At 36.3% G+C, this 25,851-nt stretch overlaps 1 protein-coding gene across 3 annotated transcripts in view; it reads left to right on the top strand.

Annotated features, from left to right (window-relative positions):
* The window catches only part of LOC100650810 (prickle planar cell polarity protein 3), a 119,708-nt gene that overhangs the window by 68,545 nt on the left and 25,312 nt on the right, over nt 1-25,851 (top strand). The window contains exon 1 of one of the 3 annotated variants that reach the window (XM_020863565.2): nt 4,277-4,675. The exons of the other annotated variants lie outside the window; for them this stretch is intronic. Coding sequence (XP_020719224.2) covers nt 4,578-4,675 — 98 coding nt within the window. The 5' untranslated portion in view covers nt 4,277-4,577. Of the gene's footprint in view, nt 1-4,276; nt 4,676-25,851 lie in introns of those variants that run through there. 3 annotated transcript variants of the gene reach the window in all.

The following is a 25,851-nucleotide window of genomic DNA, read 5'->3' as shown; positions in this document are numbered from 1 at the left end:
TTTTGAGTGACCGTTCGTTTATTGCTCGGACGGGCCCTATCTCTTCTTTGAGAAGTTCCGAAGTACCTGTTCTCCTCGGGCTATAAACCTAATGACTCAGAGGTCAGGGAAAACTGCCGGAAAAAGCCCCAGGGAAGAACCCGGTCAGGAAGGCACAATAGACGGACAAGACCCAACTGTTGGTGGGGAGAATCGGCAACATACTGGAAGAGTCATCATCAGAACATCGTACCGTGCGGGTGAAATACTAGAGTCATCAACTGAACAGGTGAAATACTTCAGTCTCAACGAGATCTTACCACCGTCGTGTTCATAACATCAAACTCTATTTTTATACAACAAGGCAAATAAAGTGCCAAATTACGCTAGCACTCGACCTATTAAACCTCCTCCACCTTGAGCATTAAGTCATTCAAGGTACGCGATGTCGACCTATCGGTTTGGCCTGACTGGTTGGTCTTTAGTTGACAAATCGCAACAGTATCATAAACGTCAATTTAAGGGGGGGGGGCTAAGGTTAATTCGTACAAAAATAAGGCATGTTTTTATGAATTATTTGTGACGACACAGTTAAAATCTCTTTATTAAAACCAATAGTACATTAAAGTATGGCATTCGAAGAATATTGTATAAAACGTTCACGGAGAAATATTAAAAAATACGGCAATGGCAGCAATTATTCGGACGTGTCTCAGAAAAAAGGTAGAATTGCTCATAACTTGGTGCTGGATCATCCGAAATCAAAAAATCAAAGTTCATTCGTTAGGTAACAGATTCCCCAGGTAATGCTGGGAGGGTTTTTCGAAATTTCAATTTTTCACTTTTTTGGAACACTTTGAAGGGAAAATTAGCCGCAAATTTTCGCAATTTTGTACGAATTAACCTGAGCCCCCCCCCCCTCCTTAATGTCAACTTAAAACGTCGCCCTCGTCTATAATTCTGTTTCTTTCGATTCGATTAAAACACCTATTTTCCTTACCTAAATCCCTATCCTCTTTTGATTTTAAGATTCTTCACTTATTTATGTTAATGTGTCTTAGTTCTAAAATATAAAATAATACCAATTTTCGAATTTAAATTAAGAAATAAAATTAGAATTAAAATTAAAAATAAAAGTATTATCTGTGTTAATAACCTATATCAGTATGTGATGTCAACACAATTTAAAACAATAAATCATTCACAATGGCTAAAATTTACATATCAACTCAGAGAATATAGCAAATGGAGTTGTTCCACTTTCACAGTAAATAACCACATTTTCCATGTACCAACCGAATTTATACTGACCTACTTTATGTAGCATATACTTAAAATTTGGATGTTAATTTGTAAACTATAATTTCGTGTTTAATAAAAGCCAAAACAAGGTGAAATCAAATTTTTTTCAGAAATGGAGTTGCTTGCCCTACTTTCATAATAAACGACAATGCAATTTTGCAAAGTTATTTTCTTATATTTATATCTATTATGGAGCGTATATTTAAACCCTATATTTCGTATTAATCCTTCCAAATTTCTTCATCCTAATCGTGCATGCAATACAGTTTCTTCTAGTTCCCCTCTAGTCGTTTAAATAAAAAATTTTGACGTGTATCATAAATGAAAGAATCTTAGGAAGTAGTTTGAGCGTTTCTTAACTTGAAATAAGCATTCACATAAAACAACTAACATAATATTTTTTACGTGCAATAATTTACTTGCTATGAATTGTTACAAAGTCTACGATATCATATACTTTCAATAGTTTTCATAAATAGGAAGACACAAGTCTCCATAATTATTATTTTAATTTAATTATTTCAATTATTTATTTATTAAAAAATATGCATTTTATTTTTTTCAAAACCATCGAGCTTCAATCGCCATCTTCAATTATTTTTCCCATAATTTTTTCATCACTACGAAGATATTTAAAAAGATGCTTATCGAAAATCGATGACCAAAAATGCTTTACCACCGATTTTCCAATCAGTAACATATAATATGAATACGTTTTCATCAAAATCGTGCACCAGATGCGAAACGCGTCGCATCTCCGCCCGCAACCCTACAACAAGGTGGTGGAGGGTTGGAACGCGGTTCTCTACATCAAATTTTCTCCTCGAGGAGGGCCCCATGTGTCGCGATCTGCGTATGCAAAACGGTAATCGAAATTCGCGTTGCGTACTCACGTGGGTAACGACACTCTGGAGAGAACGATGTCGAACGGCAGGCTCGCGGTTCGATTCGAGGCGAGAGATTGTCTCCTGCGTCTGAAACGACAGGGGTGAGCGCTATAGATGAAGGTTATGGACTGAGATTCAACGTCGATGAGGACTGAGCGAGGGCGAATATCGTGGACTGGAGACAAAATTCGAATATAAATATTTTTTCTGAAAAAAACTGGTACATCTTCTCTTTCCTTCCTCTTTCACTTTTTCTTCTTTTTCCATTAGCTTCCTTTGCTATTCTATCTTTATATACGTGCACGGGTTGCCAGAGAAAATGAGTCCTCAGAGCTGCAGGATGCTAAAGAAATACGTTTCTCGTTTAGTTCGAGATCTTTTCTTCTGTTCGTCCTTTCGTCGTGTAGAAAATTTTGTACATTTTCTTCTTCGTTCCATTCCTTTATATCAGTCCCCTTTGAATTCTTTGAAAGATGATACAGATGGCATGGCGATCTAACAAGAGTAGTAGCGCACTTTGTTGTATCCTAGCATCACATATTAGTTGTTCTAAAATTAGATTTAAAATTAAAAAGAACATTTTAATACTAACGACAAACAAATTTTAGATATTTACATTCTCACCACATCCGCATAAATACGATAAATAAATTCATACAAATTTAATCAACATCTATTTCGTGTATTTTTTTATTTATAATATTTCCCCTTAAATCCGTCTTCTTCTCGATCAGAAGATAGTTCCTTGTTAATTTTCATTCACATCTCCTCTGTTCTCCTTAAGGATGACTATAACTTATGTATTATCTCTCCCTTGCAGCAATACAATGCGTCGATCGACCTCGCGAAGCCACGAAGGTTCGCATCGTTTAACTCGGACCGTTTGGACTCGTGTGACAGCGTCTGTTGGGCTTCTTATTAGTCATAGGCTGTGATGGGTAGTCGGGGGAACCCCTCGTGGACAACGTATCGAATGTACTTCGATGCACGCCGCGCGAGGGGGCCCTGTGCGTGAAGGGGCGCGCCCCCATCACCGTCATGCACCCCGCTATACCATGTCCTTAGCTAGTGTTTCGCACGACGCTCGCCCGGTCGCCTGATCCTCGCGTTCGTCCTAACGAAACAACGCGAATATCATCCACTGTTTACCGTTTTCCTGCTAGTGGTTATGGTTTTCGCGTTCGAGGGTGATGTAAGTGTTACGGCGGTGAATACGGTGGATGACACGATAGTGTGAAAGTGCTGTTGGGAGAGTCATCTGGTGGATTTCCGAATGGAGGAGCCACCAGAATGCCAGGAAAATGTTGTAATGGAGGGGGTTACAATGTTGACAAAGCTCGTATGGTGAAGAACGAGTTTCTCTTTTGAATTTTATTCTTTGGGAAGTGTTATGGCTGAATGAAAGAATTTTATTTAATAGGTTGTCCTAAAAGATTCTTTCATTTTGTAAGGAAATAATAGATGTACAACATTTTTTGTTTTATAATTTTATTGAATTATGTATGAGCCATTTTGTAGTAATAAAACAAACGTATAATCCATTCTGTTGTAATAGAACCAAATGGATCATACGTAATTCAATAAAATCTTGTGCATCTATTATTTCCCTATAAAGCAAAAGAAACTCTTGGACAACAATAATGGATGTAGGGATTACAATTTCGTGCTTTTGTAAACATAATTCAATTTGTATCTCCATTTTGAACAATTGATTAAATTATATTAATTTGATAATGATGGTAATAACAATAATAATTTCATTAGCAATGTTATTTGTGATTTTGTATCTTTGTATTTTCACAAGGTTAAAATAATTTCCATAATTTAAATATTCTTCCATAAAACTAAAGGCATAGAATTTTCCTACGTCTGTCTCTTATCTTATGTAGGAAAATTATTCTGAGTGTACGAGATATTTACCACAAAACTAAATCGAGTTTCTTGTGCTTTATTTCTTTAACAAAATTTTGTCCACAGTTCTGTCTATCAAACTAAGTTCCTCTATGGAAAAACCAAATAAATATGTAAATACTGAAATTCTATTAAATATAAAAGGTATTTTTATATCAAAATGTGAATAATTTATAACACTACAAAAAACTACCTGACACTCTTACAAACTATAATGCAAGGATAAACATCTGCAAAAAGAATATTATTTAAATGTGATACGAAACACTATCGTTGAATTTCGAGCACAGAAGAGTCGAGGATGAACAAAGAGAAATGGCAAGCAGCTTAGCTCGGCTCGATATTGGGATTTATGCGTCGAGGGGAGTACGTGGACGATAATTCGCCGCGTAGCGGCGATCATGGAGGCGTTTACTCGTACAGTGTTTCCTTCTATACCATTGTACACGGTGGACTTGCAATTTTTTCAACGTTTCGAATATCGTGGATCGTGGAAGGATGAAGCGTTTGTCTCACACGCGGTTTTACACTGGCGAACGCGTCAGGTGGCATATGATCAACGTGCAGCACTCTCGAATAGGATTCGCGAACATCAGGTAATTTTTCTTCCACTCTGGATGGGTAGATTTTCATGATGTTAGAGAGTTTGATATCATCAGCTCCCTCGAGAGTTTGGTTAGAGTGCCTTGGAAGGGAGTTTAATGCATGGTTGGTATGTGCTTGCTCTAAGTATAGCGATGAAAATTATTTTGCTGTTTTTTCTAAATTTTATTTTAAGTGTGACTTAAACAATTTTAAGTATAATTTCGACAATAGTTTATAAGTTAAAAAATAATTGAGTAATGAAAAAAGAATAGAATTTGTAATGAACCTTATGTCCTTTTTTAAATATTTCTTTATTATTTGTTGTAAATTCTTTTGTTATTATATTATCGCATCTTGTTGTTGTTTTGTTCTATTGGTATTAATCTAAAGGATTTGATTGTATTTTGAGTCGAAGATATTTGATGCATTAATGAATTGAATAGTGTACAATATTTTTCAAAAATATTATTGATAATGATTCCCTAAATAGTCCTAATGAACGTGTTCTCCAAAGTCTCGTTAAATATGTTCGCTCTAAATGCTTTGTTCACTCTTAAGAATTCACCCTTCAGTTCGTGTGCAAACGGTGCTATTCAGTCGGCATTTACACTTGTTAGACACAGTCACGCCCTTCTGCATTCTACGAAATTATTACACTTATGTTTCCACTATAGTTTCCGTGAAAATCTTCAATTACTACAATTCTAGAAAAACGTCTTCTAAAGATACTCACTTAGTTAATTTAACATATTCAGCTCGTTAACCTGATTAATTGCGGCCTTATTAATTGTGAGCTAAAATATTCTTAATAAGATATGTAATTAGTATAATTAACAAATAATAGAATAATCGTTTATCTCTTTCAATAAATGACTAAAAATTGCACTAATACTTCAACCGATTTATAATTATCCTGGCATTCTTATTGATCAATGAATTGATAATAAGACAGTCAATCCAACTCAAAAACAAAAGATCAGCTGACTTGTTAATTTGCCCGAGAAATCTATAGTTCGAATTGTAATTTGGATTTAATTTTCCCATCCTCTTATAGCACTCTTCAAAGATCCCCAAAGTTTCTAATAAGAGAATTTATTTTTGGCACACCGAAGAAGCATAGTAAGTGCAAATGGCGGCCAGGACCCGGTGGAAGAGCGTATTAATATAATCCTATAATTCCGCCGGATGTTCCGCTTGTACTCGCTCCTCGGTCAGCCGTTCCGGCGTCAGTATCAATTACTTTACCCTTGTCAACCCGGTTAACCCTCCGCGGGTCTGGTGAATCGGCCTTTCGACCGTCTCGTGTCAACATCTTCGCCGGGTGAGACGCATCCCCGTGAAAACCTGAAAATTCGTTCTAGGTTTCTATGGAAGGGAGAATTAAGAAAGTTGAGGAATTGAATTTGAAATGAGGCAAAGTGAATTAGACAGATTTGTTAGTCATAAATGGCTTTGAGGTTAGGTAGAGTTAGGGAGAGTTTAGTCGGAAATTTTGGTGACAGTTTAGAGATTTGTGATTTTGATGAGGATGAGGATAGAACTCTGAGTTGTTTGAAGAAATTCTAGAACTTTGAACAGCTTAAGAATTTAGTTCCCAGATTGATTGATTACTTTCTAAAACTTATTTGTAAGTAACATTTCAGTCGAACTTTGTATAGGTTATATTATTCGAAATTTAATCTTTAAAATTTGATCACCCTAGAAAAACGTTTGTACTAAGTACGCACAAAGTAATCTCCCTAATCATAAATATAGAAAAATCTACGTCAATTTAATACATTCATCTTTCTTTTATTATATAACATTCGCCTTTACTATTTTTATATTGATATCCATATCTGTTTTACCCATAGAGTTATCAATTTCCACTCTCAAACCTAACCCAACAAAAGACCTTTGGTTACATATGTAATTATCCTAACCTCTTCCAACAAGAATCTCAATAATACCATACGATCTTTTCTCATTTTGAGTTCAATTTATCCATACTAGAAAAACACGCATTATGTTATATTCATCATACACATGTAATACTTTTTACGTGATTTTCTTACTAACCAGCTGTCAGTTGACGAAAAGCACAGAAAGTAGATGTCAGAAGCTAATCCCTAAGTTTGACATAAGCTGTGTCTGAACAGAGAACGACTGCGCCTCTGGTATCTTAATTCGCGACGAATAGGTTAGGTGGTGCGCACGCCGGAATCCCTAAATCAGGATTAACGTGGAGATACAGCGTTGGCGGTAATCCTTCGCGTGGCGAACTAATGTCTCGTTCGCGCACGTCGGACGTGTTTTGCCCCGGTCTGATATAATACGTTTTACCCGAGTTCTACGAGCGTGTTTAGTCATCCCACTCTCGCAATTACGCTTAATATTAATTTTGTCTTAAACTAACAGCCTGTTTCCGGAGGAAACAGAAACGAAGGGAATACCGTAGCGAGAATTCTCATTGACACAGCGACTTTCAGTATGTGTAACATCTTAGAAATGTTATGATGATCTGTTGCAATGGGTGGATTAGGTTAAGTTATGTGTTTACATGACTTGATCGTAAAGGAAAGTGAGATTAATAGAACTTTTTCTTCATAGTCCGATTATATTTCACCATTTAAGTCTTGTTGGTACTTATTAGGGTAAAATGTGAGAGGGGAAATTACTAGCAAAGAACCACTTATTAATCTACTGAATTTGTATTGATTGAGATGTTTGATATTGGTTTTATTCAAAATGATTTGTGTATTGATCATTAACTTACAATTTGTTATCCAAAATTGAAAGAAACAATAAAATCTTGTAACATATTCTCCATCTCACTATACAAGAATAATTGCTCAGAAAACTAACCTTCAACTTGCATGAAATTCTTGGAACACCAAAAATTTCAAATGCAAAGAAATATGTCTAGCACCGGCTTCGAAAGAAGAAGAAAGGAAGAGGAATAAAATTCATGCAGTGAGAGAGAGAGAGAGAGAGAGAGAGAGAGAGAGAGAGAGAGAGAGAGAAAGAGAGAGAGAGAGAGAGAGAGTATGTGTGTGTGTGTGAGAGAGAGAGTACCACACAATAGAAGAATCGATTTTCGCCGTTATCGCACGCTTCCATTCTCTTCCCTTTTATTTATCCTTTTCTTCGAATGGACATAAAGAGAATAAGAAATACGAAGTGAAGGAGACCGTAGACCAAACAAGACGAACAGTTTTCTCGAGGCTATGTCGAAGATTTGCTCTGGCAGAGGCCGCTCGAGTTTCGATAGTACGTCGTCGGCTGAATACCAAGTACCCGGCCAATGGGACAAGGGGATGATCGTGGACGTTGCTTTCAAGGGACGTCTACTTGAGAAAAATGATCGGAGGAGACGATCCAGGCTGGAGACTCGTCCTGGCAATAAAACGATTCTACAGGGACGAGTTGGTCCGTCGTTTTGGCTCTAGTGACTTTTCGTGGTCTTTAGTGGTATCGGGTTTTATGGACGGATGATGGAATTTTGATGGAAAAGTTTGGATCGTTTAGGAGAAAAATGGTATCCGAAAAATCTCTGTCATATCATGATTTATTTATTTTTAAATTACGATATAAGAAATTTTTAAAGAAAAGCTACGGATTTTTGAGTGTATGAAATGATTTGAAAATGGAAGTATTTTATTTTACAATTGTTAATTTTATCATATTTTACTAATTTAGAAATAAAAAATTTAATTTTATAACGGACCAATTATGACTTCTCAGTTTGTTATTAATTTCCGGAAATATAAGAGTACATAATAAAAATGTATAATAAGGATTTCTAAAAATATACAAATTACATAACATTTAAATAGATTCTAGACAAATTGACCTACAAAGAATAATAATTAAGTCAAATAGTTATAAACATTCGAAACAAAATTCTTCAAATGTACACAGCTTTTGAATCACTCGGTATATCGTAACGTTTAAATACTGGCTCATCGCATACATACATATGTACTTGGTCCCATTCCTACTCGGCAAAGCTTAATGTCAGCAACCAATCCTGCCAGCCGACAGCCATGTACGTCGGGTTGCCGGGCTGCAGGTGCAGATTGCACCGCGGGTGGTTGGCTTTCTAGGCTTCCGAGAACAAAGATCCGCTTTCTATTTGTATTTGTCTGATATAGACGACGTCTACCGCGATGAAGCTCGATTCAGGGAAGAAAGCTTGATTCCAAGACGATATAGACGCAATGGAGCTTCGTTGTGGAACAAGGAAAGAGAGAACTTGAACAAGGAAAGAGATGAGGTGTATTTAACGGGGCTTAACAGTAGTTCTCGTTGGAGCTTCTAATTTTTGAGGAATTAGTAGACTATCGAAAGTAACGATATTTGGTGAAAGTACTTAAAGAGGATACAGTTTATTTATCTCTTTTTTAATCTTTTCTTAGTATTTTAGAAATTCTGCATGTCAATTTATTGAAGTCAAACACGTGACAAAACGTAGTTTTCTCTACTTCATACTTCAATATGGTTCTGATATTTTCTGTTTTAATCATTCTAAACAATCAATTTTATTTCATTTTCTAAACTTATTTACTGACACCTTAATTTAGGCATTCCCAACATCGCTGTAATTCCATTAAACAAGACCATCGCATTTCAAAAAGTTCATGTCCGATCCTCAGAGAACCTATGTATTAAGTGCATACAGTAATACATTTAAAAAATGATAAATAACATGTTATTTAAAATATTCTATGTCTATGCGTGTAACTAATTTAAGGAGTCCTTCAAATAGCACTGTTACAAATTTTTATGTATGAAAACCAAATAAAAATGATTATGTGAATATTAAAAAACATATTAAACATTAAAACACATTTCTAAAAGAAAGAATTCTCTTCCAGAGTGTACAAGGGAGCAGTAATAAAGTAACAAAGCACTCAATACTTTAGACTCCCCTTTACCTCTTTCATCATCAATGTCTTCTCGCGGCTCCAGTTCGTCGAAACCCCATATGGCTCCCTCTGTCGCCATGGCGGGAGATCAAAGAGCGGGTCGAAACTGCGGGAACAAAGTTCCGGGTAAACAATCCTAAAATACAGTCGAATAGAGAGACCACGGTGAAATCGTTAATCCTCGATGTTCGGCCGTAACTTAATTTTACGTCCTGAATAAACCTTCTCTCTCTTACCGTCTGTTTACGATCGCCTTATCGTTTCTCTTGATGTCCGTAATGGCGTCCCTCATCGAGGTAACTTCGCCTCCATCGAAACTTTTTTATCCTCATTCCTCTCATCACTTTAGTATACAGTACGGTGATCGCTTAAATTTTAACAAAATCCCACAAACCTGCATTTAGAAAGGAATAGATATTTGTTGTTCATTTTGACTATATCTATTTACTGTCTTTGTCATTAATGGCTATGCATGTTTATGGCTAATTAAAACACATTATATAAAGCACATTAAGTGTAACCTACGATCTCTTTCTCTATGGGGTCACGTTAATTTTTGAAGTTTAATTAGACCTCACGATGATTTTGCGTCTAGGCTTTCCAAAGATATACACGCGGCCCTGAATATATAATCAATATTTATAGTTATTAGAATATTTCAAGGGTATAGTAAATCTCTGCGTAAGAGATCCATTTCTTTAAATGCATTTGTCAAAATATTGATTTACATAAATATCTACCGTCTAGTTAAATTTGGATCACATTGAACTTGAGACACTGAATGATGCACAAATGATTGAGCTGAAACGAAACAACTCTGCTGGAGTTTTCGTATTACGTAGGTACTATTGTATAGCTTACAGACAATTTTCTTACCAGTACGTTCAGGTTGTAGGAGCGAGAGAAGGTGAAATTTTGGCAAGGATTCATGTCACGATCAAAGACGTCGGGACGTTCTAATACCGTGGACGAAAGATCTGTTTGGTATTCGAGCCGCGAGGTCACTCGGTATAGGAAGGGTCGTGATTGAATCTACGTAGCCGGCCACGATCCAAAGAAACACCCTGCCGGCATTTATATCCCGTGGGATCTGCCCCTTCTCCATCCCTTCTAGTAGGCTCGTCTCTACTGCGTACGTACCGTGAGCTGCGACAGGAATAGTTTTATTATAGCGAACGTGTTGACCATAACGCGAATACCCCCTGTGAACTCATACCCCTTGGTCTCTTGTGTCTCTGAGATAGGGGAAACGCATGTCTTTGTGGAATGAACACTTTGGGTAATGATCGAGACGTGGAAAAGCTCTGTTCTTGGTTTCTTGTTGTTGAGGGCTACAGACTTTCTTGGTGGGAGAAAAATGGGGCTCATTGGGGGATATTGTTTGGGGCCTGATTTGTGGAGGCTGCTGGTGCAAAATGGAAAAACATTTTTATATGAATACTCGGTATATTACCAATTTTTTCAACCTCATTTTTGAATCACCGTGTATATATTTGGTGATCCTTTAGAATTTTTATTTTGAAAACTCTGGGCACGACAAGAATGTTTCTATTATTGAAATTATTCTCTTAAAAAAGATATAATTATTGTTACAATTATACGTCTTTAATTTGTGCCATTTCTAAGTCATACTATAGGGTGTGATTCTAATATTTTTAATATTGAAGGATAATTATAATTTTATATATACATATACGTTTAAGAGAAACATTTGTTTTAGAATGTAACGTAGTTTTAAGATTTAGGATATCATTACCTGAGGAGATTGAAATTCCAGATATCGTTCGTATTGCTTAGTTAAATGGTCACAGGGATATTGTTAATAGGCGTGCTTTGTCCAGTGACGGAAGGGGAAGCTGTTGATACGTATTTGGGTAATAAAGAGCGATGCGAAGGGTGATTTCGAAGGTGGACTAATTCGATGGGTTTTCTGGGATTTGCGTTTTCCACAGGGAACCTATAATTATAGGGATTGGTCGTTGAATTGCGTTTTTAGTGATTGAGAAGCAAGTTTTAACGCTTTAACAGTATTTAGGGTCATTGAATGGATGTAATAATTTCGGAATAATTACATACATTTGCCATTGGATTTTTTAAATCCTCTTACTCTCTTCATAACAATTTCCATTCATCTAATTGGCTTATGGTGTTATTCCAAATTTAGAAAATAAATTTGATAATGAAGTCTTATTTATATGATTTTATAATCTAACTATTTTATCCGAGTAATTATCCAGCAAGCATAACTTATATTTATTGTAGATTTAGTCGAAAAATGGTTTTACATATGCGAAGAATTGGAATTTTCTAAATCTTTTTTTCTGTATTAATTTTTATAAAATTACGAGATTTCAACTTACACGATTTATTCCAGTAGATTTCAAGTTTTGTTTCGTAACGTTCAAGTTCCAGAACATTACAGATACGATAGTATTTAATGTGTTTCCCTTTTCAAATCATTCCTTGCATATCTTCCTCTTTTCATATTTCGCGCCATCTTGTATAATACACGACTGTAGACCGTCCCTACCGGACTATCCTTATTTTTGAAATATGCTTTTCGCGCGATCCCTCTGGCCTCTGTGTCGACCTCTGCAGTATCATATTCAATATGGGTTGCCATAAGTCGAGCGATAATGCAATATGCCGACGTCAGGCCCTTGGGTTACCGGACTACGAACAATATGGAAGAAAGTTCACACGAGAATTCTCTATTAAATCTGGATTTACCGTCGCCTTTTTTTCTACTCTCTTCTCCGCTTTCATCTCGTCGATCTTCTTTTTCGTGCTGCATCGGCAGATTTTAATAACGATGGAATACGCGATGGAACACATCGATGAGTCAACTAATAAAAATTCTATATCTGCGCTTTTTACGTGAAAAACATACGGATTTTCTGGTTGAAATACGTGCTTAGTGAATTGTATAAAATAGAAACTACAGAGGACAAATATCACGAGTCACTAAATACCTTAAGTAGTTTTTATAGAGGCACAGTTTTAAATTGCTGTACATTGTCAACCAATCCCGTATTATCAAAATTGTCTATTTATTTAGTTCAATTCATCCCCTTCAAAATGTTAAAAACGTTGTTTATAATATTAAAGATATTAGAATATCTAAGAAGAAGAAGTTATTATCTAATCCACATTTTCTAACTTGTCTCGTTTAAACGCTTATATCCGAGGGATACCCACATGTAGGATCACTGTATCAATTAAAAGAAGATTACAGATTCGTGAACGGGCCGGCTGTATCGAGCACCAAATGATTTACGATCCGCTTTGGTTATGCCCCCTTTTCTCATCGTAAATCGGAGCTGGCCGTTGCGTCGTCTTTATGGTTCGCAGATTCCAAGGCTCCATCTGCACGCCACGCCATAAAACTAGCTATACATATACCTATCCCTTTCTCCCTTTCTTTTTTTCCTGCATTGATCGATCGAGTCGTCGAACCACTTCCGTTATATATAGAGTATATAGCTCGTATTTTAGGCAACCACTCGTAAGCAGCTGCTTTTCAATAGCCGAAAAGGGAGAAACAACAAGAGAGGAGACAAGCACTAGCCGCACCTTCTCAGGGGCGAATTTTACGTGTTACCATACAGTTTCCAGGGAAAAGGTCAATTAATCGTGAGTAGGCTCGACGACCGATCGTAAACCTTTCCAATCTATTGATTACACGTGGCTTCTTCTGTGAGATGCTTTAATTAATGCAGTATGCTCTTTGACATGTGTTCTAATGCTCAGAAGCACTTGTAGGTTAGATAATGGGACTTTAAGTTAAGAAATGAAATTGTGATAATGCCAATTTGCTATATGAAATAAAGGTTATGTTTCTAATGATTTTAGATTTAGAAACTTTTTAATTTAAAAAATATAATAATAGCGATTGGAGAATTCGTTTGAAGTTAAGTTAGGATTTTAGATTGGAAAATAGTTTTTATTTTTATTCAATTACTCTGATTCTTATGCGATATCGTCATCACAGAATTATTCATTACTACATTGCTTAAATATAGTCCATAAGCTTTTCCTACTTAAGTATATGCTGGTGCTAACCGTTTCATTATAAGCTTACCCAGAGTATGATGAACATTATCTTAGGAATAATTAAAGAGCTGCCTTGTTCCTCCTTTCACCGACAATTTCGCATTACGTTGCCCTCCTCATCAAAAGCGGCCCCTCTTCCAAAAAGGTACTTAATCTCAAAGTACTACTCTATTCACTTCACAATTTCGAACTCATTAGCGCAATCTCTTGTTCAAAAAGAAATTCCCTGTGTTACTACATTTTCTATAGCAATTTTAAAAGAAGGACGAGTTCATAAAATAACCAATATAATTCACATCTCTTATATCCTCCGAATACCATCAAACCAGCACCGCGATATCCTTCAAAACCTCAGCTTCTCCCAACTCTGCAAGAATCCTTAAGTTCCTCTCAACATTCCTTCCTCTCTCTCTCTCGCTTTTTCTCTCTCCCTATCCCTCTCCTACCTACCGTTTCCCCTACCATCTTTCCCATTTCACCAATGATCCACGCATCGGACAAACGGTTTCCCCACTCCGTTACGCTGTTAATTCGTAGCGTACAAGGTTTATCTCCGGTCCAGTCTCACCTCCAGCCCTCTGATAACGCTTTAGCTTAAATTCAGCCGCCGGAGGCAAACCAGCGACTGATTTAAGAGCCTCCACCATCTCTGTGCGTCTCGCGTGCACGCGTATATCTAGCCTACGCTAGCCTCGCGTCTGGAGGGGCGAAGAGCCCTAAACGGAGGCGTATGCCACCGGTAGATAGTCGACCGTGATAAGCTAAATGCTCAACGTCCCCTCTATTATAGGTTAGGTAGGCTGGAAGCTGCCTCGAGCGTAAACCGAACTATAACACCACCGGTGAGACAGATCGCGGAGAACACCGGGATATACCGGGGTTTTGGCTCCCACTTCCGTCCAACTTCCGCCAGATAAATGCTCTGCATCAACTGCGTCGATATGGAGGAGACTGGAGGTGTGGCGAAGTTTCTTAACCTCTCCTTATAACGTAGCTTTTGATAAATTCCTCAATTCACATTATTATAATTTCCTTCGTAGTTAGTAGAAACAATCTAGATTGCAGAATAATTCTACTTTATGTATCAAATATGTGATTGATGTGTCACGTGGTCAAAGGGTCTCGTTTACGTCTTAAAAAATATATTAATGGCAAAAAATATGAAAAAAATGCATCTGCTGTATTACAAAGATAGCAATATTAAGGATTAGATATTAAATATATCGCATATTAAGATTAAATTTGGAGACACTCTGACGTTTTCGATTTCAATAAGGTGCACTTTTCGTTTCGTTTTCGAAGAGATAATGGTTTGTATTTATTTTTTTGACAATCGGGAGTAAAAATAAGACGATAAGTAATAGAAATGGGTGTCAATAAAGTTAGTTATTATAATTATATTATTTAATCATACATTTGACGCTTGATCGATTCGGAAATTTAATTGGCAAACGTGGAGGTTTGACGGAGTTAATTCGTTTTGAGGTTAGGTTCGGTACTTTTTAGAGAAAAAAATTCGGTGGACTCTGTCGTAGACAGGATACGCGGGGGACAAGTTGCGGTGTTATCTGAAATTTAGGGTGCAGCTTCGGCGGAAATTGAGCCAAGGCCGTGACGGAAATTCCCCTCGCCCCGTGGGAGACGACAACGCGCCATAAATTGAAGGTGGTTGCGTTTGAATCGAAGCGTGCCCCTTCGACGCGAAAATTGAGTTAAACACGCCCCTTTGCGCGGGAATCTAGCGCTTGTATACGCTCTCCGTATGGGAAGCTCTAAATTGATGTACTTATGGCTACGCTACGCTACAACACGCACCAATTCTTCGCGGATTTGATGTTTTGTAGAGTAATCAAGAAATTCTTTTGCTTTATCTATGAATTGAAATATTTTTGTTAACCTTCTCTAACTAGAACCTTGTTTGCTTTCTAAAGAAAGATTGTGATTAATCATAGCTATTTATTTCAGTATGAAGTTTGATAATCAATAATTATTAAAATAATATGCAAAAGAATGTAATCTTTTTACATCTACTAAAGGCCATTAACGTAATTTATATAATTGCTAAATTTTCAGATTTAAATCATAAAAATAAATTGTACAGAATAAATAAAAATAATAAATAATAATAAATAATAATAAAATAAATATAAATTGTACAGAATATTCAAAGTATTTTCAAAATTGGTATACATGTAATATAAAGTTCTATATGATATTAGGTTTATAACCCCCTCTGTGATTGGATTACTGAAAAGCTGATCGGTTGATAAGTAACTCCTTTAAGGATGCAACCCGTCCGACTGTGGAATTGAACCATGTTGCTTCTTCAGAAGATCCAAATGACTATGTGTTCTCTACTTGAATATTTACGCTGTAAAAGAAAAACTATTTTCTGCTTAATATAATATACATTACATATTCCAATATTCTTCATAGTTATTCAATGTATGCCAATTATATCTTCAATACTACTTACATAGTTTTTAACAATTCCAGACCATTCGACTTTTAAATATGAAATACGCTTTTTCGGACTTCACTTTTGTCCTATTTAGCAAGCTCTTCTTCACTGTGTTTCATGTTGTATGCATAAGTAATGCGAATAAAGCTTAATGTTCGCTTTTATGAATAAAGTTAGACGAATTACGCATAAGTTTCAGTAACGACTTGTAATAAGAATTTTCACTTTTATCAGCATATTCATCTCATTTTCATAATAAAGATCTTCCAGTGTCATTGGGTAAGAACTTATCTCATATAAACTTTTCTCATAGACATTATGATTTATCGAATTTCAAGTGCGCAACATTATCGACCGAGTCTTGATTCTCTTCTTCGCATACTTATCGATCGAAATATCGAATTTTCTCGGAATACTCTTTACTTCAGATAATACTAAGTATTAAATGTAATTGAATTTGGAATTTTTATAGCCATTGTATATCCAATTTCATTGATAATCTATAAAATTGTGATACTTTAACTTTACGCGCTATTTAATTCCCAGTAAAATTCTCAGCTATGTTGAACACGTAGGGGAGGTTAAACATGACCAGATGGGAAGCGTTAACGCGGCGTGACCTGTCGAAACTCTTAATTAAATTCAGGAAGTCTGGTACTAGGAAGTCGGCGATATTTGTGAGCACGAAAACGTGAACTCAGCAGCGAAGAAGAAGTACATTCTATTCGTGCATGAATTCTCGAGAGCTGCACACAAGTGCATCTCAAGTACTCGGTCAACAGTAGAGCCTTCCTTAAACACTCTGTACGCGTTTTAACGAGTCCCATTCAGTGTATCCCTCTTTCCACGTTTGCATCCTCCGTGTTCTTCTTTCTTCCCCGTTTACCCTTTTCCCTCTGTCAGTTTCTTATCTCTGCTATTTCTTTTACATAGTTCACTTGTCTTACTTTTTTTATTCGTTTCCACCACTTTCCTTATTTCACTCTACCATCTATTTCCTTCTATTTCTCGTTTTATATTTCTGGTGTATTGTATGGTTTTTCTTTCACGTACTATCAAATTGTTCTTTTTTTTATAGTTTCATCTCTGTTCTATTTCCATGTACGGTAGCTGATGAAATTCGCAATTTCTGCATACATCTTCACATTGGTTTCAAATTTTATAAATATCAGGTTTTCGGATAAGTACGAAGTCTTTTCCAATACGAACTATAAACTTTATTCCAACATCTTTCAGTAATACAATTAAACCAAATATGTATCATTTAGTTCAATAATCCAATGTCATTTATTAGATAGTGTTATTATTCTATCTGTGTAGCTTTTGTGTTGCTTTTGAGTGATCTCAGAAAAGTTTCAGATTTATCCGACAATGTAATATAATCATGGTAGTCCAGTCTTATTATGCCCTATTAATGAAATTTCAACATTTTTTATACGATACACAATATACAGGGTGGTTGGTAACTGGTGGTACAAGTGGAAAGGGGATGATTCTACGCGAAAAAAGAAGTAGAAAATATAGAATAAAAATTTTTCGTTTGAGGCTTTGTTTTCGAGAAAATCGACTTTGAATTTTCACTCAGTATCTCACTGTAGATCGTTGTTTCGGTGGATATTATCGTAGTTTAAGTTTGTTTTTGCCGTAATTACAAAAATTATTTATTTATTATTACAAAAATTGCTGAAAATGTTGCCCATTCTGCCGAACACATACTTCTGCTCTTCCAATTAAATTTCTGTGAACACTTTCTAACACATTGGAAGTGTTTATCAACATAACGTCAATCGAGACAACGATCTACAGTGAGATCCGTTATAACGAGACGTGATAAAGTGCACGCGTACCGAGCGAAAATTCAAAGTCGATTTTCTCGAAAATAAAGCCTCAAATGAAAAATTTTTATTCTATATTTTCGACTTCTTTTTTCGCGTAGAATCACCCCCTTTCCGCTTGTACCACCAGTTATCAACCATATAAAACTTTTTCATGGTAAATATTGAAATACTTTCGTGAGCTACTAGTTTCTCTTAAATGTACCTTTTATCAGCATTTCTTTCATTTGCCCCACCATCTTAATCGTCACTTGCAGGGTGGTTCCTCTTCAATGAACACCATTTATATCGGCACGGAATCGAGGGTGCGAACTCGTTGTATAACGCTCCTTTGTATGCAAACAAGGTGCTTGTTTCTAAATTGGGTTGCAAGTCGAGCCATCGTTAATTAATATATCTCGCGGTACTACCGAATTAAGCTCGCTAAGCGAGACGGCTGGGAGGCACAGCCTTTGCTACCATCCGGATCCTGTACATACGCAAGTGGTGAGGATTTGCCCGTTAGTCCGTTCGTTAAACGACCACCCTGGGAGTCGTACCAATCATAAACGAACCGTCGCCCGAACGCCACGTTCTGGGATACATACCAGGTTTTCATGATTCATTCGTGACCGGCTTATCAATGCTTCCTAAATTTGTTGAAAATGAATTTTTATGGTATTTCGAGCATATTTACTGTTGGATTTATAGAATGATAGCTATATAAAGTGATGGACAATATATTTATCATTGTAATAAAATATAATAATATGTGTAAATAAAAATTGCCAAAAGTGTGAAAATGTGTATAAACCAATACTTCTGCCTAGGTATAAGATAATGGTAAAAAATATTTTTATTAGCTGTATGTTCTCTATTCTATCATATCTGTCCTGTTTTTGAATGCAGGCAAATAAGACAAATAAGGCAAATAAACATCCACATAAAGCACAAGTACTATAGATAATTATATATAGTACTATAGTATATAGATATTTTAATAATAATGTTTGTATGAGAGGTTATGTACTGTGCCAATATCTATCACTGTGTACATAGATACTTATACATGATGATCAGTTTCTATGAAAGTTCCTACGAATAGCAATTAGATATTTTATTACAAATCCAAGAATTCAAACGTACATAGCCTTTAATCGGCGATTCAATTAAACCAATGACAGGCACGATGCCGCGTGCAATGCAGTACTTAGCCTATCTGTGTTTATTGCCAGAATAATATATAGCCACTGAAAGCGTGGCTTCCTTCGGTAACTTAATAAATCTTCCGCTCACCTCTATGGAACAGCTATAATTACACCTGTTTAGAGCGAATAAGAATTAAGCACACCGTTCATAACCTCTTTCTACGTTATCTGAAACTGATTCACGAGACTTGATTTGACCTCTTCTCAACTCCTAAGAGTCTTCTTCCTTGGTCATCATCCCTACGGGCTTTCGCGTTCAATTAAATCCCCAGGTTGGCGAATTTTATTTACCTTCGTCACGATTGCGCAGAGAGGGCGCCACCTCCAATTACCCAACGTAAAAATGTAACTCGATATGAGCGCCTGTTATCCGAGATACGCGTAGGGAATTAAAAAATGCAATTTCTGTCTAACGAAAAATATACGCATGGTCGTGCAAAGGCACGCGTTTCGAATGGTGGAAGATTCTCGTTATATGGGAGATGGAGACGAGTGTTTTGAAATTCCATTACGAAACCAGATGAGGTTTGTGCACGAGGCGATTCATTAAAAGGTATATTTTCTGTCGGCGTTTTAACCTACGTCCATTCGAAAGGGGAAGTTTTCTAGCGTATCATATTTTTCCCTCAAGCTGCATTCTCATTCGTTTTGCTGCCTGTTGATGTTGTACGTTCCAAATAATACCCAACATCTATCAACTTGTAGAACTTTGTCCACACTGGAGCAAAGTAATTAGTGGAACATTTTGTTTTCGTTGTTTACATGCTAATGTGTTGTGAAACAACAAAAGTAGGAAACAAACAATAACTTATACCAGTGCCAACAGAATTGGAAAAAACATGGAAGAACATTGCGCAACAACCAGTAACCTTCTCAAAAAATACAGAACATTAACAAAATGTCCCTTGTTGTTGTTTCAGTGAGAACGTAGCTTTAGCGTTACTTTGAATAGGAAAGGGGCCAAGAAGACACGTGACACGGGGAATTTTGATTAATCCCAATTATTTTTCAAACGTATCTCCGTAGCCGCCACTAGATGTCACGATTTAGTTGGAAAAGGGACTGATCAGAGAAGAATGAGCATTATGAAAGCGGGAAGAAAGAAAATGAAACGTGCCCGTTAGGTTGGGCTGTTCTTATTTAATCTCGACGTATAATGAAGCTTAGGGTACTTCGTGATTCTGCCTCCGGGGCATCGATGGGCGTAACTATAAAAGTGGATTTGAATTTTAATCGTGGCAGGTTATGAAATATGTAATTTTCGTTTCGTTTCAATGTACAGTAAGCTGATCGGATGCAACAGTAGGAATATTGTTTTTCCCTATTTATTTTTGATTTATTTATTACCATTTAACTAGTTTTTTATTTGATTATGTTAATAATATTGGATCTAATAATTAATTGACGTTCACAGGTATATTGTAATCTACTTTTTCTTATTTACTGGTTTAATTTCAATCGTCTATCGAAGATTATTCAAAAATATCAGTCTGGTCATTAGAATCTAGGGACATTCATTTTCTTGGAGAACCACTTCTAACAGAGTCATTCATTAATTCATACTGGGGATTATTTAAACGACTTATTTATTCATCCCAACTTGAAGCTCTTGATTCATTTCTATTACCAAAAACGAAAAACAAACCTATTGTGGCAGACACATGGAACTTGAATATTCTTTTTTCTTCGTACTCCAACAGTACAACCTTTAATGAACGTAGCAGAAGATAAATTGGTTTGATTAATCGGTTCTTCATCAGCCTGATTAAATTTCAAACCTCTTTTTCACATAACTTGTATACAAAAAGCTCAGTCTTTTAAAATAACATTAATGTCCAACTTTTCATTTACTGTAACCAGTGGCTTTCTTTATTCAATTGTACTTTTTTCATCTCGAAAACAATAAACAAGAATCAACCAATTCTTTTTCCTTTCAGATTTAACTTCCTTACTACAGTGCCCCAAACCTAACCTCTTCTCCATTGATCTTCTATACAAGAACTGAATCTTTTAAAGTAAGGTTAATACTTTAATATTATATATTTTAATATTATAGTGATTGTTTTTCACAATCCAATTCTAATCTCATCCATCCGTAAATGTTCGATAAAAATGAACAGATACTACTTCTACCAGATTTAACCTTCTTACTTCGATGCTCGGTCTCAGCATCCTCACTTGAATTCCATCCCAAGAAAGGACAAACTCGAGCAGCGAAGCGTAGACGTGCTGAAATATGAATATTTTCGATTTCTTCCCGCGCCCCCGGGGGAGAATCCTTTCAGCCGCAGATGCTACCAGAGTTCACAGCGGCAACCAGTTCCTTCGAGTCATAAATACCTGGCGCGATCTTCGGGGAAGGGTTTCTGCGACCCTAAATCAAGGTCAGTAACGATGTACGTCGTCGTAGTCGCAGCTACTCTTCACTTTCGCATCCTCTAACTTCCTCGCCCCTCTTTCCCTAGACAGTCAGTGTGTGCAACAGCAGGGAATATGATTTAGTACTTTTGACAGGATTAATAATTTCCAGCGGCAGGGAGGTAGCAGATGTCTCGACATTTTCGCACCCCATTCTCGCGTCTTCTACGAGTGCCATCGTCGACTACTAACGTCTCCTTCTTCCGTCTATTTTACTCTGTCTGCAGAGCAAGGTGAATCTGTCACAGTCTATCTATGACGAATTTTAGCTCCTTACGGGGATCTGTCCCTGCGTGCTGTCTCCCTTCGTCATATTTTTCACTTGCGACATCTCTTTGTAGGGCGCTGAACCGACCCAGGTAACTTGCGCGAGAAATGTGCGTGTTGAGCAGGATACACGCATTTTGAGGTTATGATGGAATTGGATTTTTTAGTCGGAGTGGTTTGAAGATACAGGGGTTGATTTAAGGCATGATGGAACAGATTTGATTGGGGAAATAATTCGTGGTGTTTCTTTTATAAATGGAGAAGCGAAAAGAATGGATCTGGTGGAGGAATTCGACGACGTAGGTTAATTTTGAAATCCATCCTACTCAGTTTTTTCCTCCATTATATCTTATTATAGATTTCTCATAAAACTTTTATTTTCTGTTGACGAAGCACTTATAATTTATTTCTCATCGTTGCAACGACACGAAGAGCGAGAAAGGTAGTTAAGCAAAAATGAAAAATTGTTAACGTTTACTTGATCAAGTTTTTGTAAGGCAGTTCCTAATGACCTGTAGAAAGCGGCAGGAACTTCTAGGTAACGATTACAGAGATGAAGAATCGAGAAGTAAAAAGTATCTCCTTTGTCGGCTTATGATTCATTCGTTCCTTTTTTGTTTGCTAGTTTGTTTCGTGGAAATAATCATTCGGATAATGCGGCTGGTTAACATTACCAGTAGCGTTCCGAACTTGGAACCATCCACGCTGTTGACAATAACGCCCCGATAGTGATCTCGAAAGATGGTGTGGGTGACAATACGGATGACAAGCGTGTTACGCCAGTGCGAACAGGATTTAACATCGTCGTCTCATTTAGTTGTATCTTTTTCTTCTTTCCTTTGGAACAGATTTATGCCTGTCCAATTGGATAGATTTACATCTGAGTACACCTGCTCAATATATTATGTTTTAACACGTCGTTGCTTTGCTTAATACCATCGTAATTCATAATAATTTCATATGCCAATGTTACTTGAAATATTTCCTCTTGTAAATTACATTAAGTCATTTTTCAAATGGAGAAGTGCATAATTTATGTTGGAGGCTGTTTAACTAATTAAATTTCTCTAAAATCAATGTACTGTGTTTTAGTAATGTTTCTTCAGTCATTCACTATTTAGTGTATTTTTTAAATATTTGTCATCCTTTAGATTTCAAGTTTCATTTAAATATCACTGTTGATTCTTAAAAATTTCATTCATTTCATTTACGTTTGAACTAAATTTTTTACAAAAGATTTGTTAAAAATTTCCAATTTCATCGTAGTGAGTGATATTGTTTAAGTAGTACCCCATGCACGTACTATTAAATTTATTTACATAATCACATTTGATCTTCAGCATGATCAATGTTTGGAACTATGCAGGGATCTTTTTGAGAAAAGTTCCTAAACTGAAGGATCGAAGTTTCTGGGGAAGGTAACTGCGTGAAATGCCGAGGGATATGATTACCAGAGTAACCATAATTTCTTACATGTGATGAAGAATCATTTATTAATTTTCCATCCAGAGAGACAATTTCTGAAATCGATCATCCCGATCAGCCCGCCCTCTGTAATTTCAACTATACGCATGCAATCACTGTCCGTGAATAAGTCTGCTGTTTTTTTCCCGTCTTGGGAAAAAACAAAACGAGAAGAGAGTATACCCTCAAGGACAGGCGTAAACACGTCTCGAGGTTATCGCCTCGATCCATTCGTTCGACTTAGCGCGGTATATTGGTGAAACGTAATCGCAGTAGGCCCTGAAAGTCTCGTCGTAAATCATTATTCTACGAGAAAAAAGTAACTATACATTCGTGATCACATTTTTTATTCATGAAGCGGATACTAAATCAATGCCTATTAAAAAATTTGCAAATTAATACGGTACCATTATTTTCATCATAATCATTTAAATTGGTTATTATTGGTTGTATGCATTCACCAATGACCTTGAACATTCTGTTTTGCTACAAAATATCCAGATACAAGTACAATAATATTCTCTGAAATTAGTAACCTTATCCTCAATAATAAATTTTTTGTTTAAAATTTTCCAAATATAAATACAGTATTCATTCTTTTAAATTAGTAATTATTCTCAATGAAGTTTTAGATTGTCTTATATATAGAACATATAACAGATATTCCATATATATTACATATATTATATATATGGAACATATAACAGATATTTCATATATATTATATATGTTATATATATATGGAACATATAACAGGAGCTATATTATAAACAGAGAGCTAACAACAGAGTAAAAAAATCGAAAGATCGAATTCACAAATCTTGGCCCTCCGCCTTTGGTTATACGTCCCAAAAAACAATTCCTCGAAGTCACGCCAACTGATTGCCCGTAATTCCAACGTAGTGGCTGTAATCGTGTTCCCGAATAAAGACCTTTCTAAGAAGAAAGTCCCAAGGACAGTCACAAGCGCGATCCGAGGCTACCGCGGCGATGATTTTGTGCAAAAGGTGATTCGAGCACAAGCCTTTAAGTACGTACCCGAAGAAATAACGCGCGTTAGAGGGGTACGGGGAGGAAGACCTCTGTTCAGGAGAGGGCAAGAAACGTAAGTAGTTCCACTGATACAGTACAGGTTGTTCGCGATTTAGCCATGCACTTTTGATTTCTCGTATATTCTCGATTTGATGATACCAGAATGTTACTAGATAGTTACTAGATAATTACTAGATAGTAATATATCAAAATCTTAATACAAGGTTATCTATCATAGCATAGTCACAGTTCAAGAAAATTAGATATGCTTTTTCTATCTTAAATTTTGGACCTTAATTATGCTTGTATTTTCATGGGTAAGAAATACTACTAGATACTTGCTAAATAGTAATATATCAAAATCGTATTGCGAGGTTGGCCATTATAACGTAACTACAATACGAGCAAATTAGAATACATTTTGAAAACTAGAATACACTTTTATTTAAAAAAGCAAGAATTTAATATTTTTAACACTATTAAGAGTGATTATTAAAGTGAGTTGAATCTTTCCTGTTACACCAAAAATAATTCGAATTCGTGTTAAGCCCATCGCTATCCGAAGCAAGCGCGGTAATAGAGGCCAGGTAGGCGGGTCGCTGCGCACGAAAAGTAGGGCCCCGCGGCTCCGGGGAACGTTTTTCTCTAAATTACAGCTTCGCTCGACTCGTTCGTTCCCCGTCGAGCCTTTCCCGCGAGCGACCAAGCCACACTCGCTTCTTCTCGTCCAACCACTACCTGAATTCCCGATTTCTCTGACGCGCATGCTCACGCTCGCGATTTCTCGAACGCGTCAAAGGACAAGCGACGATCAGGTTGGCGCCGTCATTGTTGTTTTGTCGAACTTCTTATTGCACGTGACCCGGTCCCCTCAATTCACCAACAGGACTACCAGTGTCAAGTGGACGACGTATTTTACGATTCAACGGAATTCCTTAAGTCATTTCTTTTAATCGTAATTTGTGATTATTTGTTCAATGATTATTTAGAAACCTAGTGGAAGATTTCTATGTTATTACTGTTTAATTTGTTCTCTCTGTGCAGTTAACGCTTTTGAAGTAGGAATAGCAAAACAAAAATTCACATACATATGTAGGTTAGGTTCCAGTTAATTAACAGTGGCAAGTGAACAACATATATCTTCCGATTCAATGGAAATCCTTAGATAATTTTTTTAATCGTGATTTGTGATTATCTTAAAAAGAGTTTCAAGTTAGAAACTTCTTAGTCATTATTTAAACACTTGACGAAAGATTTCTATTTTACTGGTGCTACGCTACTAATTTTGGTATCTGTGTGTGGTTAACTGTTTTACAGAAATAGGAATTTAATAGGAGTAATAGAAGAAGAATTTGCATACATATGTAGGTTAGGTTCTACAGTTAATCGATTGAAGAAACCATTTATTAAGATACGCATATACGTGTCTTGTCATCAGTACTTGTCAGTAAAAGTAACAGTCTTGCCAACATAGAACACTTAACGGTTCGATGACAACGGTTCATTAGAATACAGCATAGAAAACATCGATTATTAGAGAAATCTGTTTGTGTACGCGATTTC

Source organism: Bombus terrestris, chromosome 7 (assembly GCF_910591885.1).
Source record: "Bombus terrestris chromosome 7, iyBomTerr1.2, whole genome shotgun sequence".
Lineage (NCBI taxonomy): Eukaryota > Metazoa > Arthropoda > Insecta > Hymenoptera > Apidae > Bombus > Bombus terrestris.
This window is presented reverse-complemented; position numbering and strand designations above follow the sequence as displayed.